This window comes from Gigantopelta aegis, chromosome 3, assembly GCF_016097555.1.
Source record: "Gigantopelta aegis isolate Gae_Host chromosome 3, Gae_host_genome, whole genome shotgun sequence".
Lineage (NCBI taxonomy): Eukaryota > Metazoa > Mollusca > Gastropoda > Neomphalida > Peltospiridae > Gigantopelta > Gigantopelta aegis.
Genome location: NC_054701.1, coordinates 19,965,296 through 19,981,662, shown reverse-complemented (window position 1 = coordinate 19,981,662; position 16,367 = coordinate 19,965,296). Strand labels below are relative to the sequence as shown.

The following is a 16,367-nucleotide window of genomic DNA, read 5'->3' as shown; positions in this document are numbered from 1 at the left end:
CATCACCTAGGAGCAGCCAGTCGTATGTCTCCAAATTGTTATCACACGTATATGTGTTATCAAAAAGAATGAATGATGTTCTGACCATTGCGTGTGTAAGAAATGTATACTGAAAGGCATAAATAACGCAATGGGTTTTTACTGAATAATCTCATAGAAACGTCAAATCATATATATTAAGCATGCGGACAAATGACATATTGGTAACAACTGCAAATGAAAAAGGATTTTGTTCAAATCAGGAAAAAATGGAATGAAATGAGTTTTCAGCAAAAGGGATGGTGCATATAAAAGATCCCTTGCTGCTAATCGAAGTGGCGACGGCGGGTTTCCTCTCTTTATGTGTGTGGTCTGCCTGTCTAGCCCTCTTGCCGTCAGAGTACACGGGCTAGCGTGTGAATGAATGAATGAATGAATGTATAAACGAATGTTTAACGACACCCCAGCACGAAAAATACATCTAATCGGCTATTGGGTGTCAAACTATGGTAAACAAACATAATGGCTAGCGTCACTGCGATATGTTCACAAGTGGACTTGAATACTTTAAAAATAGACAGGTAGCTTGTAATGTAGGACGTAACATTGTTGTAACGTAAAGAGCTGACTATTTCTGCGATAAGACACTACTGACCGAATTTACGAACCCCGTTTCTGTTAAACGCAGGTGTTTAATGATTGCAACTGTATGTAGTTACACGCGTGGTGTAAGGCATAAATTCGACTCAACATGTACATCTACCAACAGGCATATAGAATTGACTCTTCATAGAAAAGGCACCACACGTCCATAGTGCAATAAAACCACACGTTCTGCGTCCGTTTCGGACTACTATAGAAAGTATTTTTTATCGTAGAGACCCTCAGTAGTCTCCGGCAATGGCCCGATGGGGGATAACTATTGCTATTCGTCGTCACACGACATTGATAGCGATTTGAAATAGTGTTTAGTTCGCTAAAGTTTTGTTAACTGCATATTACAGATTCTGTATGATTTACAAACTGACTGAAATAGTTTTAACATGAACAGGTAGCTTGAAAGGTAGGACGTAGAGAGTTAATTGTACGTGCAAAAAGACACTACATGTACATCTAACAACCGGCATGTAGTTGACTCATCATATGAAAAGGCACCACACGTCCATAGTCCAATGAAAATTCACATTTGCGAAGATGAATAAACGATTGTTTGAAGATTCGAAGCACGCAGAGCTGTATGCCAAGTTTAGACCAACATATGGACAAGATGTGTATGAGAGAATTATCGACTTCTGTAAAGAAACCTCCGCGGAATTTAAACTAGCTGTAGATGTGGGATGTGGTCCGGGTCAAAGTTCAAAACCATTGACTGGCTATTTCGAGAGCGTTATTGGTACTGATATAAGTAAAAAGCAAATAGAAAACGCTGTTACGAATATCGCCAATCTACAGTTCCGGGTAGGATCAGCTGAGGATCTCGATTTCCTTGGAAACAACAGCACCGACTTGGTGACGGTAGCTCAGGCTATTCACTGGATTAACACGGACGCGTTTTACACAGAAGTGAGTCGAGTCTTAAAACCGGGAGGGTCACTGGTTGTTTACGGCTATGGTAACTGCACAGTGGACAATCAGCAAGCCCAGGACATCCAATCACAGGTAAGTATCTCAAACCATTCTATAGTTATTATGCTCCTAATGCATGTATAGGCCTACATATATAATAGTGGCAACATTTGTTTCACGTGGTATTTGGTCTATTATTATAATTTTCGATATAAAATTTGGTTATAAATTTCAGAGTGACATGCATTTTGGAACAGTTTAAATACATAGGCGTCAAAATGAGGAAGAGGTACTGCCCTTCCCCCCCCCCCCCCCCCCCCCACTCTGAAGCTAGAGGGGCCAGTATGCATTGAAAGTGATCTAAATATGGATGTGAATAAATATTTTGTTCTTGCTTACTCCAACAGTTCACACAAATGTAGGTAATTATTATTCTCCGTGTTATTGGAAACTTGTAGTGTGACCAGACTTGATTCTCGGAGTCCAAATCGACGCGAAGCACAGACTTTGTTGCTACTTTTATATCTTTATCGCTATTGGGAATTGTGGCGACCGACAGTGTACAGTCTGGCCCGAATCCAGCTAGTGCCATTGTGACTTATGGGGTATCCAGTTTTTCAGGGGGCATACTCAAGTTTTGCAGAGACACCCTGAAGGGCTTCTGACGTAATAGAACTACTGTGTTTCAGTTTTACAGGGACACTGAATGGTTACTGACGTAATACTCTAATACAGGTACTGTGTTTCAGTTTGACAGAATGGTTACTGATGTAATACTATAATACAGGTACTGTGTTTCAGTTTGACAGAATGGTTACTGATGTAATACTATAATACAGGTACTGTGTTTCAGTTTGACAGAATGGTTACTGATGTAATACTATAATACCAGTACTGTGTTTCAGTTTGACAGAATGGTTACTGATGTAATACTATAATACAGGTACTGTGTTTCAGGTTTACAGGGACACTGAATGGTTACTGACGTAATACTCTAATACAGGTACTGTGTTTCAGTATGGCAGAGACACTTTGAATGGTTACTGACATAATACAAGTATTGTTTCAGTTTTGAAGACACTCGGAAGAGCTACTGACGTAATATAAGTACTGTGTTTCAGTTTTGCAGACACTTTGAATTATTAATGACGTAATACAAGTACTGTTTCAGTTTTGCAGACACTCTGAAGGGCTACTGACATAATACCAGTACTGTGTTTCAGTTCGACAGAGACATTGAATGGTTACTGATGTAATGCTATAATACCAGTACTGTGTTTCAGTTCGACATAGACATTGAATGGTTACTGATGTAATGCTATAATACCAGTACTGTGTTTCAGTTCGACAGAGACACTGAATGGTTACTGATGTAATGCTATAATACCAGTACTGTGTTTCAGTTCGACAGAGACATTGAATGGTTACTGATGTAATGCTATAATACCAGTACTGTGTTTCAGTTCGACATAGACATTGAATGGTTACTGATGTAATGCTATAATACCAGTACTGTGTTTCAGTTTGTCATAGACATTGAATGGTTACTGATGTAATGCTATAATACCAGTACTGTGTTTCAGTTCGACATAGACATTGAATGGTTACTGATGTAATGCTATAATACCAGTACTGTGTTTCAGTTCGACATAGACATTGAATGGTTACTGATGTAATGCTATAATACCAGTACTGTGTTTCAGTTCGACATAGACATTGAATGGTTACTGATGTAATGCTATAATACCAGTACTGTGTTTCAGTTCGTCATAGACATTGAATGGTTACTGATGTAATGCTATAATACCAGTACTGTGTTTCAGTTCGACAGAGACACTGAATGGTTACTGATGTAATGCTATAATACCAGTACTGTGTTTCAGTTCGACAGAGACACTGAATGGTTACTGATGTAATGCTATAATACCAGTACTGTGTTTCAGTTTGTCATAGACATTGAATGGTTACTGATGTAATGCTATAATACTAGTACTGTGTTTCAGTTCGACAGAGACACTGAATGGTTACTGATGTAATGCTATAATACCAGTACTGTGTTTCAGTTCGACATAGACACTGAATGGTTACTGATGTAATGCTATAATACCAGTACTGTGTTTCAGTTTGACAGAGACATTGAATGGTTACTGATGTAATGCTATAATACCAGTACTGTGTTTCAGTTTGTCATAGACATTGAATGGTTACTGATGTAATGCTATAATACCAGTACTGTGTTTCAGTTCGACAGAGACACTGAATGGTTACTGATGTAATGCTATAATACCAGTACTGTGTTTCAGTTCGACAGAGACACTGAATGGTTACTGATGTAATGCTATAATACCAGTACTGTGTTTCAGTTTGATATAGACATTGAATGGTTACTGATGTAATGCTATAATACCAGTACTGTGTTTCAGTTCGACAGAGACACTGAATGGTTACTGATGTAATGCTATAATACCAGTACTGTGTTTCAGTTTGATATAGACATTGAATGGTTACTGATGTAATGCTATAATACCAGTACTGTGTTTCAGTTCGACAGAGACACTGAATGGTTACTGATGTAATGCTATAATACCAGTACTGTGTTTCAGTTCGACAGAGACATTGAATGGTTACCGATGTAATGCTATAATACCAGTACTGTGTTTCAGTCAATCTGATTAAAATAGGCTCCACTGGCCTATAACCAGTGGAAATTAAAGACCAGGTGGAGCTGATTTTAATCAGATTGGTGTTTCAGTTTGACAGGGACACTCTGAAGGACTACTGGGACGTAAATGCCGGACATGTCGACAATCACCTTGAGCAGTTCGTCTTACCATTTGCAGGATGGAGAAGGTAAAATGGGTACTGTGAGGTTCATGGCAAAGTGATATCTGACCTGCTTGTCTGATGCACTTCGCATGTATATATGTATATTATTTATTAAATAAACAAAAAATCTGAACCTCCAGCATAGTTCCCCAAATGATTAAATTAAAATTTGACTAAATCTATGCAAGTTTTAATTTGCCGAAATATTAAAATATGTTTAAAACATTCCTGGTGGTTAAAATCCTCATTAATTTTTTAACCATCTGAAATTTAATTTGTAACATTTTGGGCACTGACTTAATTTTGATTGATGCATAACATCTTTTCTAAGTATACAAGTACAATCGAACAGGACTTGATTTAACATTGTCATATGACTCATCTTACTGAGATGAACTTGTTTCGATTTCATTATAACGCAGGGACGACACTTTAAAGATAGTGAGACACTGGTCAGTAGACGAGTTTATCGGTTTCGTCTCTTCGTGGTCTGGATGGCAAGCCTACTTGAAGGTCCACCCTTCCTCCACACAGCTGGACGACATAAAGTCAAGGTAGGTTGTTTTAAAAAAAAAATTAATTTGGAAGGAAGGAAGGAAATGTTTTATTTAACGACACACTCAACATGTTTTATTTACAGTTATATGATATCAGGCATATGGTAAAGGTCCATACAGATATACGGAGAGGAAACCCGCTGTCGCCACTTCATGGGCTACTCTTTTCGATTAGCAGCAAGGGATCTTTTATACGCACCATCCCACAGTCAGGATAGTACATACCACAGCCTTTGTTACACCAGTTGTGGAGCACTGGCTGGAATGAGAAATAGCTCAATGGGGCCACCGATGGGGATCGATCCTAAACCGACCGCGTATCAGTCGAGCGCTTTACCACTGGGCTACATTCCGCCCCCGTTAATTTGGAGTCCCGTTTCACGAAAGCCATGTTGCTAGGCTCGATTGCAGCATCTTATGATCAGTGTTATATTATAATTTACAACCGTTTCACGAAAGCCATGTTGCTAGGCTCGATTGCAGCATCTTATGATCAGTGTTATATTATAATTTACAACCGTTTCACAAAGCAGTTGTGGGAAAATCGTAAGATCTACCATACAATTTAAGTTTTCAAATCAGAACTTCTCAAATATGTTCGTTGGTATCTTGAATCCATGCATTTTTAGTAACTTGGCAATTCCTGAGTAACAATAACTAAATACACTAACACACAAGTTATCTCCCATAATCTATTTGCATTAAAAGAGAACTGATCAGTTGGCATGCAACTGCATAGTTAAAATTCATTTTAAAACATTAACTTTTAAACCTATACCAAATCAAATAAAAAACATGGGGGGGGGGGGGGGGGATTAATGTAAAAAAAAAAAATCATAACAAATAGCCATCAAATTATATAGATTAAATCGCATTTGTAATACAAGGTAAAGAGGGTTGTTGGCAAGGGCGTAGGCTGAACGAACCCCCCCCCCCTCCGCTTTCAGAACTAAAACATACTGGTTTATACATATGGAAAACAAAATAGAAAAGGTCGAACCCGCCCCCCCCCCCAGGTCCAGCTCACGCTACGCCCCTGGTTGGTGTGATGAAACAGGAAAGTTTCAATTATAAATTCGTTAAACGGGTATTAGGAAATTAATTTAATGCATGGATATGTAAATTACTAGATATTATATTTATTATCTACATCGTCAACTTCAGTGGCATAAAAATCGTAGGTTCAGAGTTCACACGCCAGCACCGGTGTCACATAATTTGCACTCCCCTTGATTTGCACCCCTAGTCAAGACTATATGTAGAATAAGCACTCCCCAGTGCATATTATACATGTAATATGTACTCCCCTAGTCTATATTATATGTATAATATGCACTCCCTTTGAATAATATGCACTCCCTTTGAATAATATGCACTCCCCCAGTTGATATTACACGTAGATTATAATGTTTTAAGCATTCACATAATTGTATATTTTTTTAGCGCTTTTTTTATGTTTGTATGGTCAGTGCATTTTGTAAAAGTTGATATAAATATCAGTGGCGAATCTAGCTGGCTATGTGAATCAGGGGCGGATCCAAGGAGGCCAAAACATTCCTGGATCCCAGAATCTTTTCGCCCATCCCTTGCTTCCCTTACTTCCCATTAATATGACAGGAATTATGTGGAGATAGCATTGCAAAGCTCTACATTCATTATTAGATTTATATTCTATAGCACTAAATTAATTTAGTTTAAATTACTATAAATTATTATAATTGACAATACCCGTTCATTATTATATGTATAATCCACACTCCCCATTCAATATTATATGTATAATCCACACTCCCCATTCAATATTATATGTATAATCTACACTCCTCATTCATAATTATACGTATAATATATACATAATCTACTCTACGTTCAAACTTGATATGTAATAGTATATGGTAACAGCTACATGTAAAGTAAATCGTCAAGAAAGTCAGTATGTTGAGGCACTGGGGGGGGGGGGGGGGGGAGAGAGAGAGTCCGGAAAACAAATTTCCGTATCCCCCATGTTCAAGGACCATAATTCGGTCAAAATGTGTAAATCGTCATGAAAGTCAAACTTGATCTCTAATGATAAAATTATATACCAAATTTCAGCTCCATATGTCAATATGAAAAAACTTATCCACAAAACTTTATGTGGGACTGCGGACGGACAGACGGAAGAACAGAAATGAAACCTATAGATAGCCCTTCCGGTTGGACCGATAGCGGACTAATAATGAATGTGGATTGTATTCATTAAAGTATTCAAACATAGTAGTGGAGAGTTCACATTATAATGTACAATAATAGCTACTGGAGTGCAAATAATTCAAGGGGTGCGTATTATACGTATAATAATAACTGGGGCAGTGCAAATTATACGTATAATAATGACCGGGCAGTGCATATTCTTGGGGAGTGCAAATTAAATGCTACACTGGCTTCTTCGAGAGTGAGTTTTAGCAGCTCACTGTAGAGGAATAAGGGTCGTTTTCTATGTGTGTAGTTTTTGACATGGCGCAGTCGCGATTACGAAAAACTGCACCACTTTTACACTGCTACTCAGGTCTTTTTTAGGTACAATACACATGAATTATAATTCTAAAACTACACCGACCAAGCGTACACTCAAGCACATTTTCTAGTTTTTTTCAGTCTATTTTCTGGGAAAGCATGATTGACCCCCCCCCCCCCCCCCCCCCCCCCCACACACACACACACACAGTCCGCTATAAACTTCGCTCACCAGACTAGACCCAAACCCTGCATATGTGCCTGCCGATGTCTCTCTCGAACCATTCAGCCATGCACTGGACAAACATCCTAGATACTTGCAACTGAGATGTCTGCTTGTGCTTCATCCTTTAGTAAATAGAGATTCCAATGTCAATACTAACAATTCAGGCCCATGAGCAGAGTGGGGGGGGGGGTCCTGCTCCAGGCTGATTTTCTTTGTTAATGTATTTTACAGTCTAGACAACCTTGCACAGTTTTCTACACACACCAGCAATTGTACAGTCAGAGCTTATGATACTTGTCAGTGTTCGAGATTAACGGTATCCCGATATCCGGGGGATACCAGAATTTAATTTTGGATACCAGACTTCAAGAACCCAGTATCCCACCGGGATACCATATCATACTAAATTCTCAGGTGGGATACCAGATTTTGAAATGTTAGTATTCAACTGGGATACTGGCCAAAAATTTTAATCTCGAACACTGCTCGTATTTTGGCCTTCTCTACAAAGGAAAACAATATTTAATGACACAAAGGCATTTTCAAACCACCGCTTTTTGATCTCCAACATATTATTTCTACACTTTGTCAAGTTAAGAGATGACATCCACAGCCGCCATATAGGCTACTTCTATCAAATATCAATAAAGAATCTTTGTCGTGCATAAGACAAAAAAAACCCACCCAACCCACCCCCACCCCCACATAATTACATGGTCTTTGGGATACTAAAGTTCTAAAAAATGTGTATTCTGACATTGTATTTAAAAACTGTTAAAATCTGACTAAAATTCATTTAGAGCCTCCAGATAATTGCAGGTTGAAAGAAAGTTTATTTTGTTTAACAACACCACTAGAGCATTGCAGGTTGAGTGTGCTGTTGTTTTTATTTTGACAATATCAGCAAAAACAAATTTCAGTAAACTAATAATAATGCTGTTGTTTTTAATTTGTTTAGGTTCAAAGCTTTGTATGCTGATACCAAGATCTGTGTAGAGTGGCCAGTGTTCATGCTGATGGGACACAAACCTGTAGAAACATAATAAACATGAGCTGACATATCTAAATTGGTCTTATTTAAACATTTGGAACAGATCAGTTTCTCCCCGTATAACACACCATTCCAGTTTTGAAGTACGTTGCAGAAGAATGGAACAACTGAATAGATAGAATAGATGTTTAACGACAAAGCATGGAACAACAGAATAGATAGAATAGATGTTTAACGACAAAGAATGGAACATGACACAAAGAAAACTGACCTCCGATCTGTTGGACAATGGTTTAAAATGGCGGCCCAATTCAGAATGGATGAAAAGAATCAGCCAAAATCATACCATACGTTTTGGATGAAGAATATGGTACATTTTTAACACACGGCGGAAAACCTAGAAACAAACTGTTAAAAACCTAGGAAACTTTCATTCAGTACTACCAAGAAAAAACAAGGGATCGGTTATATGCACCCCAGCACATTTTTCAAATACAGCCATTTGCTATCTATCATATGGCTAGTTTCAACACTCGGTTCAGATGAAACCTGCTGCTGCCATATAAGCTACTCCTACTGTTACAGAAGGGTATTTTATAAAATTTTATTTATTTTATAAAATTTTATTTGTTTAACGACACCACTAGAGCACATTGATTTATTAATCATTGGACCGGCCTCGGTGGCGTCGTGGTTAGCCATCGGTCTACAGGCTGGTAGGTACTGGGTTCGGATCCCAGTCGAGGCATGGGGTTTTTAATCCAGGTACCGACTCCAAACCCTGAGCGAGTTCCCCGCAAGGCTCAATGGGTAGGTGTAAACCACTTGCACCGACCAGTGATCCATAACTGGTTCAACAAAGGCCATGGTTTGTGCTATCCTGCCTGTGGGAAGTGCAAATAAAAGATCCCTTGCTGCCTGTCATAAAAGAGTAGCCGATGACAGCAGGTTTCCTCTCAAAATCTGTGTGGTCCTTAACCATATGTCTGACGCCATATAACCGTAAATAAAATGTGTTGAGTGCGTCATTAAATAAAACATTCTTTCTATTAATCACAGGTGGTTGGATATCAAAAATGTCTTAGAGAGGAAACCCACATTTTTTTCATTAGTAGCAATGGATTTTTATATGTACCATTCCACAGGCAGGATAGCACATACCACAGCCTTTGATATACCAGTTGTGATGCACTGGCTAGTGTCAAATAGCCAAATGGGCCCACTGATGGGGATGATCCTAGACTGGCCACACATCAGGCGAGCACTTTCCCAACAGGCTATGTCCCACCCTTAGTATTTTATATTGACCTTCCCACAAACAGGACAGTACATACCATGACCTTTTATGTATCAGTCATGGGACACTGGATGGGACAAGACACACACACAATTACCCCTCCCCCAGTCCTGGGTGGTCCTAAAAAGTTTGTTTTGTTTAACGACACCACTAGAGCACACTGATTAATTAATTGGCCATCAAATATTTAGTAATTCTGGCACGTCGTTGTCATAGGAAATCTGCTAGTTTTCGAAATGCACTTTTCCACAGACAGCCTTTGACCAGTTGTAGTGCACTGGTTGGAATGAGAAAAACCTCAATCAGTTGAATGGATCCACCAAGGTGGTTCGAACCTGCGACACAAGCACCTCAATTGACTGAGCTAAATCCCACCCCTACCAGTTATATCCTGGCCTTCGCATCACAGGAAGACAAATTATGATCAAAATTGTAAAAGAGAACATGAAGGTTTAACGACACAGCAGCACGAGAAATACAATGGCTATTGGGTGTCAAACTAAGGTGATTGCAAAAATAGTCATTATCAACATCAATATTAACATTCTAAAGTTGAATTAAAACACAGTGTAAAGTACTGTGCAAAAATATAAATATTAAAAGTTGGAATAAAATTCAATATCTTAAATTTTATAACACAAGTTCAGGATGGAATCGAAATGATTCTATGATTGAAATTGTGTTCTAAATCTTAAAAGTATACTGGAGATTGCAGGTTACCAATTAACAGCTACAAGGTATTAGATATGGGTATTAGATATGGCTAATGTGGCACATAACTGACAAGGGTCTAGTTTTAGAGAAGAAACCTGCTACTGCTGTGTAATTATCTTATTCCAATAGTAGAGCTTTCCAAGTTAAAAATATAGAAAAGCCAATACTTTATCTTATTCTGTGTTTATTCACATAACAAGTAAAACAAGACTTCACAACACGAAGTACAGTTCATACCTTATGCACAGTATAGTATAACATTAGTTGTTTTATTCAGTAGTACTACAAAAACAAGTCAATAAAAACTGAGTAAAAAGTTAAAAATATATATAAACATACAATTTAATAAAAAGAAATAAAACCTGAGGAAAAAAAAGAAGAGATAATACATAACAATGTCAAAATCAAGACTAGCAGGACTAGCAATGTCGTTGGAAAATTAGGTGGAATACAATAATTATTATATAGGGCGAGATAAAATACATTTTAGTCCAGTATGAAGATTAATGAATTTGGGAAAACCTGAGATTAGATGGTGAGAGAGTATCAACTGAAAGAACAGTTCTCTTCATACATCTCGACAGCATGGAATATTCTCAGCCTGCTCAAACAATATAGAGCAAGTGACATAAACTATGAAAATGGAGATAGGTGTCCTAAGCACCCCATGTTTATAAAAAAAAGAAAATAGCCCATGAATTAGCCAAAATTATCAGTAAGCTTAAACACATGAATATGCAACTGCTGTTTTGAGATGTTGCCATTTTCCACTATTTTTTTATTTTTAAAGACCTCATGAGTCATTTAGTACTTTACAGTTATAAAATCAAGTCTGTGAAGTTTTAGATCAGCTTATTGGAATGTTTTTATACCACATCAAATCAAATGGAATGATACTGGCTGTATGAGGAAGATTAAAGTTCACTAAAACATCAAAACAGTTAAGTGTGTTTTGTTCAACGGCACCATTAGATCACACTTATCATTAAATCATTTCCTATTGGATGTCAAACATTTGACAATTCTGAGTCTTAGGGTAAACCCATTACATTTTCCATTAGCAGGAGGGATTTTTATGTGTGTACTCTCCCACAAACAGGACATCACATACCACAGCTTGTTATACCAGTTATGGGGCTGGTTAGGATAGAAAAAGCCCAATTAAATAATGGGTCCACAGGGAATTTGAACCATCTTGGGCAAGTGCTCTTCTTATTGAGCTCAAATTATCTAGTCAGCTAAGTTACAAGATTGTGTTTATAATAAATTAACTTCTAATGGTGTTTTTTTTATGTTCTTCTTCTTCTTGTTAAATAATCCTATTCTAGTCCAAGGTTCCCGAGGCCATATATGAACAAAAAACTTTTAAAAACCCCAAAACAACATGCAGCTATTTCAATTTAGAATTTTAATGAATAAACACAATCTGAAATAGGTTAAATCTTTTGAGTTTTTATTTAAAATTTGTTTGTGTTTTTTTAAAACTGCAGTTAGGAAACATGTGCATGTCCTGTACATTACGATTCACTAATACTGGACATTCAGTTAGTGATGGGTTTGTGGTTTTTTCATAATGTTATGAAATAGTTAGTCATTAAAAAGCTGTAAAGTATTTTGTTTTCACAGGCGACAGTAAACAAACTTTGTTCAGATAAATAACATAATATAATAATAATATATAACATAGTAATAATATAATGCAATATACTAACAAGTAATGATGTAATACATATAGTTAAATTTTTTGTATACAATTTCTCGTTAAATCAAAGAATACTGTTAATAAGAATAAATAAAACTAGAAAATATATTTTATATATTAAAATATAACCAACTAAAAACACATAGGAGACCATCAAATTGTAATAAATATAATATAAATAATTGCACATACCAGACAAAAATTAATAATGGTGAATAACAATTCTGCAAATTTTAAAGATGTACAAGTTAATGGTGGTTTGTATTGGAAACTGTAAACTGTACATGTTTATGATAATATATCTAGATGTATCTACATTGTGTTTTTCTGGTTAAATTTTTTTTTCAAAAGATGTGAATGGAAATATATACTTTTCCCATAGAAAATATTTGTCTAATTTTAGCAGAGAAAAAGTTTTAAAATGAAATACAGAAAAAGACATAAATATTGAAGATGTATGCACACAAAACTTTTGTGAGCAATCAAAATATATTATATTAAAAAATGAACACACAAAATATTGTATACCAATCGGTGGGAATTTTGGAATAGAAAGACCATATTATCAAGCAGTAAAGCATGACAATTTATAACAAATGTATGGTTGGTTGTAATATAATTAGATTTTCTTTGCTTATACAGTTATAGCAAACTGACTGGATGCATGGCTCTTGGTATTTGTGCATTCATAACTCAATGAACCAAACAAATTTAAGCCACAAAACCCCAGTACAAAAATACATTGACTATTGGGTGGAATCCGGAAGTTGTGTTGAATATTCTTCTAAATTTTAATTTTACATATATATATCAGGACCCGAAACGGCCTGTTGCCAGGTCGCCAAATGTGACCAAAGCCCTGTGTGGGCGACTTAAATATTAAAATATAATGGTGTCAGTCGCCCAAATAATATTATTTGGACGATCTTCTTTCTATAATATATGAGCTACTATTAATAATAGTATGACATGTATTTATTCCACATTAAAATTGTGCTCGTGGGTCCGGTCACAAAACTGAACAGATCGGCTTACCGTAATTTGCCAACATTTATTTATATTGTAAACACTGATGTTGTATAACAAATGCAGTCATTCGTATCCATTTCGAACATCTCGGCCGAATACATGATCAAATCCTAACATTCCCTAATGCCGTCTTATAGTTTTGTTACATGCTTTGTGGTGTTTCGATTTCTGTTTGGTTTTTGGTTTTTTAAATCCCATTTTAATTGGGTTTTTTAATTGGCCAGTTAATTTGGTGCCTATTGAATTGACTAATGAAATGAATTGTTACCATTTTCGGAGTAAAATCACGATCATGATGTCCTCTGCCGGGTGGAATTATTTTCTTAAACGCATAGCAAGAAGCAACGGAAAAAAACAAGCATGCCAAGGAATTTTAATTTGTTTTTCAGTTCTGTCTGGCGCAAATGAAGTTAGGTTCTATCCGGATAAGAAAAACCTTACCCGCACTTTGCTTCTATCTATTTCTTACAAATACTTCTATATTAAACAGTGAACACATGAACAACAGTTACACTTCGCTAACACGTGAATAACAATTATGTAGCTCAGTTGGTTTTTTGTATTATACGTGAGCTATTCCTGGGAGATGAGTCATGCCATGCAATTTTCCATTGATGATGTAAACAAAAAATTATTAAGTTGAGATATTAAGTAAAATATGTACAAGATAAGTAAATAATTTGCTCAAGCCAGTGTTTTCTTTTAATTTTTATTTCAATATCATGTATGTTGGTGTCTTTGCTATCTAGAAGCACATTTTATATGCTTACTTAAATATTTCGCTTAAAACCTGAAATATGAATATTTCATGTTTGGGCTACCTAAAGTAAGTTTGGGCCACTGAAAATGAAAGTTTAGTGGCCCAGATATTTGTTTTTGGGCCACCATATATTTTGGCGAGTTTCGAGCCCTGTATATACATTTAAGAATTGACCGCAATTATTTTTTGGTTCACGCAAGTATGAACCGAAGAAATGATATGCACACTGTACGACTCCATGAAACTCAGTTTTTAACAGAAAAGGCGAAAAAGAAGGCAAACCCGGCGTAAAGACTTTGTGCTCAAAACCAGCGGCTTGGATAATGAGCACATTCTAATTGAAACTGAAGATGATCATCCGTGTGCAGGTATGTTTGTTGAAGAATGGGGTACCGCCAAGTGCAGTCTGCTGAACCAGCTACTAACATCAAACATGCTCGACCGGGCAGAGCTCAAATACTACCTGGCATACACAACTAAAATATTTGAGTTTGCTGAAAAGTACGAATGGAGCAGTGTGCTGGACTTTGACTACAATTACAGAGAAATACAGGCCGAGCACCAATTTAAATGGGGGATATTTGCTCCACATATGGAAATCCAAATCTTAACACCCAAGAAATTCCCGTTTGTATTGCAAGCATCACCTGGAAACTGAAAAATGTGGAGAAGATTGTAAAATCTTCAAGGCCAAAAGGCAATTGTCCTTTTGGGGTCAAGTGTATCTATCGTCACCCACGCGGCAGGCCAGCAATGACACACCGCCACAGCAGGCAAAAAACTGGGAGTAACGGGTAAGCGCACGTCTGACCTAAACTTGGCAGCTTGGGAGAGCGAACTGCCTCGCGAATTCCATGATCGAGGTTTTATTGTGAATGTTATTCGTAAGGGATTTAATATTTTAAATTCCCAGGATGTCAAGGAAATACTTGAAGTCGATAATTATAAATCGGCAACCAGCAGTGAAATGCGCGTGCTTGTGGAAGCACAGTACAAAATTGTTAATGCGAAACCAAATATTGTTTCCGCCCTTGGCGAAACCTAAGAAATACTCTGAAAAAAATTGTATTATTCATGATGCCAGCCGCCCTCCTGGGAAAGCCTTGAATGACTTTGCATACAACTCTCCATTCAAGTACAAAACACTGCAAGATGCTGTCGATCTTATTACACCAGGGTGTTATATGGCATAGCTAGACCTGGCCAATGCTTACCGGTCAGTCAAAATACACCCATCTAACTATCGAGCAACGGGCTTAAATTGGTGTTTTTCCAGAGATACTCGCCATACGTATATGATAGACGAGATACTCGCCATACGTATATGATAGACGAGAGACTACCTTTCGGGGTGTCGAGTTCACCGGAAATATTCCATAGACTTACCCAATCAAACACTTTCTCGAGCACAGACTCGTTTCAAGCCAACGAGATTCAACTGTGTGTGTGTGTGTATATATATCTATATCTACATGTATATATATATATATATATATATATATATTTTAGCTCTTTACACTTGTTTTAACTTTTTAATTTTATATTAATGTTGATCCGATGATTCAGTCATATATTTAAAAAAATTTGACATTCAATAGTTGATATATGTTTTGAGCTGGGGTGTCATTAAACGCCGATTCATACATCCATTTAACAAACAGGTGCTAGATGTTGGTGAAACATTAAGGAATTAGAAAACGGTGCACTTATTTATTTAGCATAGGGATTAAATGTATGCTTATAAATGCAAAACATGCACTTATCATGTGATGTGTTTCAATTTGCAAGTCTGCAGCTGGTAAAGCTTGTGTTTTATTTTTTCTGAAATTTTAGTAGTGAACCAAATATATATAAATATATATATATGTATATTAAAACAAAATTAGAATTTAGTAGCAAAACAAATGTCATGATAAGAGCTCATAAAGCATTATAATGATAAACCATACTTAAGACACAAATACTCCAATTTAGACCAGAGAGAAGTAGACCTGTAAATTAAGTTTCGATTTGATATTAAAATACTGTCTAATCAGAACATTTAACATAAGTCCAGGCAATAACAAAATGCTAGCTTCTCACAATTTCCATGTCTGGGCATTTAAAGATACAATAAAGCATGGTACACCAGGGCCGTACCCTGACCAAAATCCATGGGGGGGCACTAAATTTTATAAATAATTTTTAACATACTATAAAGATTAAACATGTCTATGCTATTACT

General features: G+C 36.7%; 1 protein-coding gene across 1 annotated transcript; it reads left to right on the top strand.

The window, feature by feature from the left end:
- Window positions 1-871: 871 nt before the first annotated feature.
- LOC121369522 (putative methyltransferase DDB_G0268948) lies at window positions 872-8,711 on the top strand. The gene is made up of 4 exons (XM_041494632.1): window positions 872-1,638; window positions 4,298-4,395; window positions 4,794-4,925; window positions 8,609-8,711. Exons 1-4 carry the CDS (start codon window positions 1,174-1,176, stop codon window positions 8,691-8,693), a joined length of 780 nt encoding a protein of 259 aa, XP_041350566.1. The 5' UTR covers window positions 872-1,173; the 3' UTR covers window positions 8,694-8,711.
- Window positions 8,712-16,367: the final 7,656 nt, after the last annotated feature.

Excerpts from the sequence above, each read along its gene's own strand:
- LOC121369522 (XM_041494632.1), top strand. The coding sequence starts at position 1,174 with ATGAATAAACGATTGTTTGAAGATTCGAAGCACGCAGAGCTGTATGCC. Across the intron at positions 4,396-4,793 it reads CCATTTGCAGGATGGAGAAG|GGACGACACTTTAAAGATAG; the intron begins GTAAAATGGGTA and ends ATTATAACGCAG. Across the intron at positions 4,926-8,608 it reads CTGGACGACATAAAGTCAAG|GTTCAAAGCTTTGTATGCTG; the intron begins GTAGGTTGTTTT and ends TAATTTGTTTAG.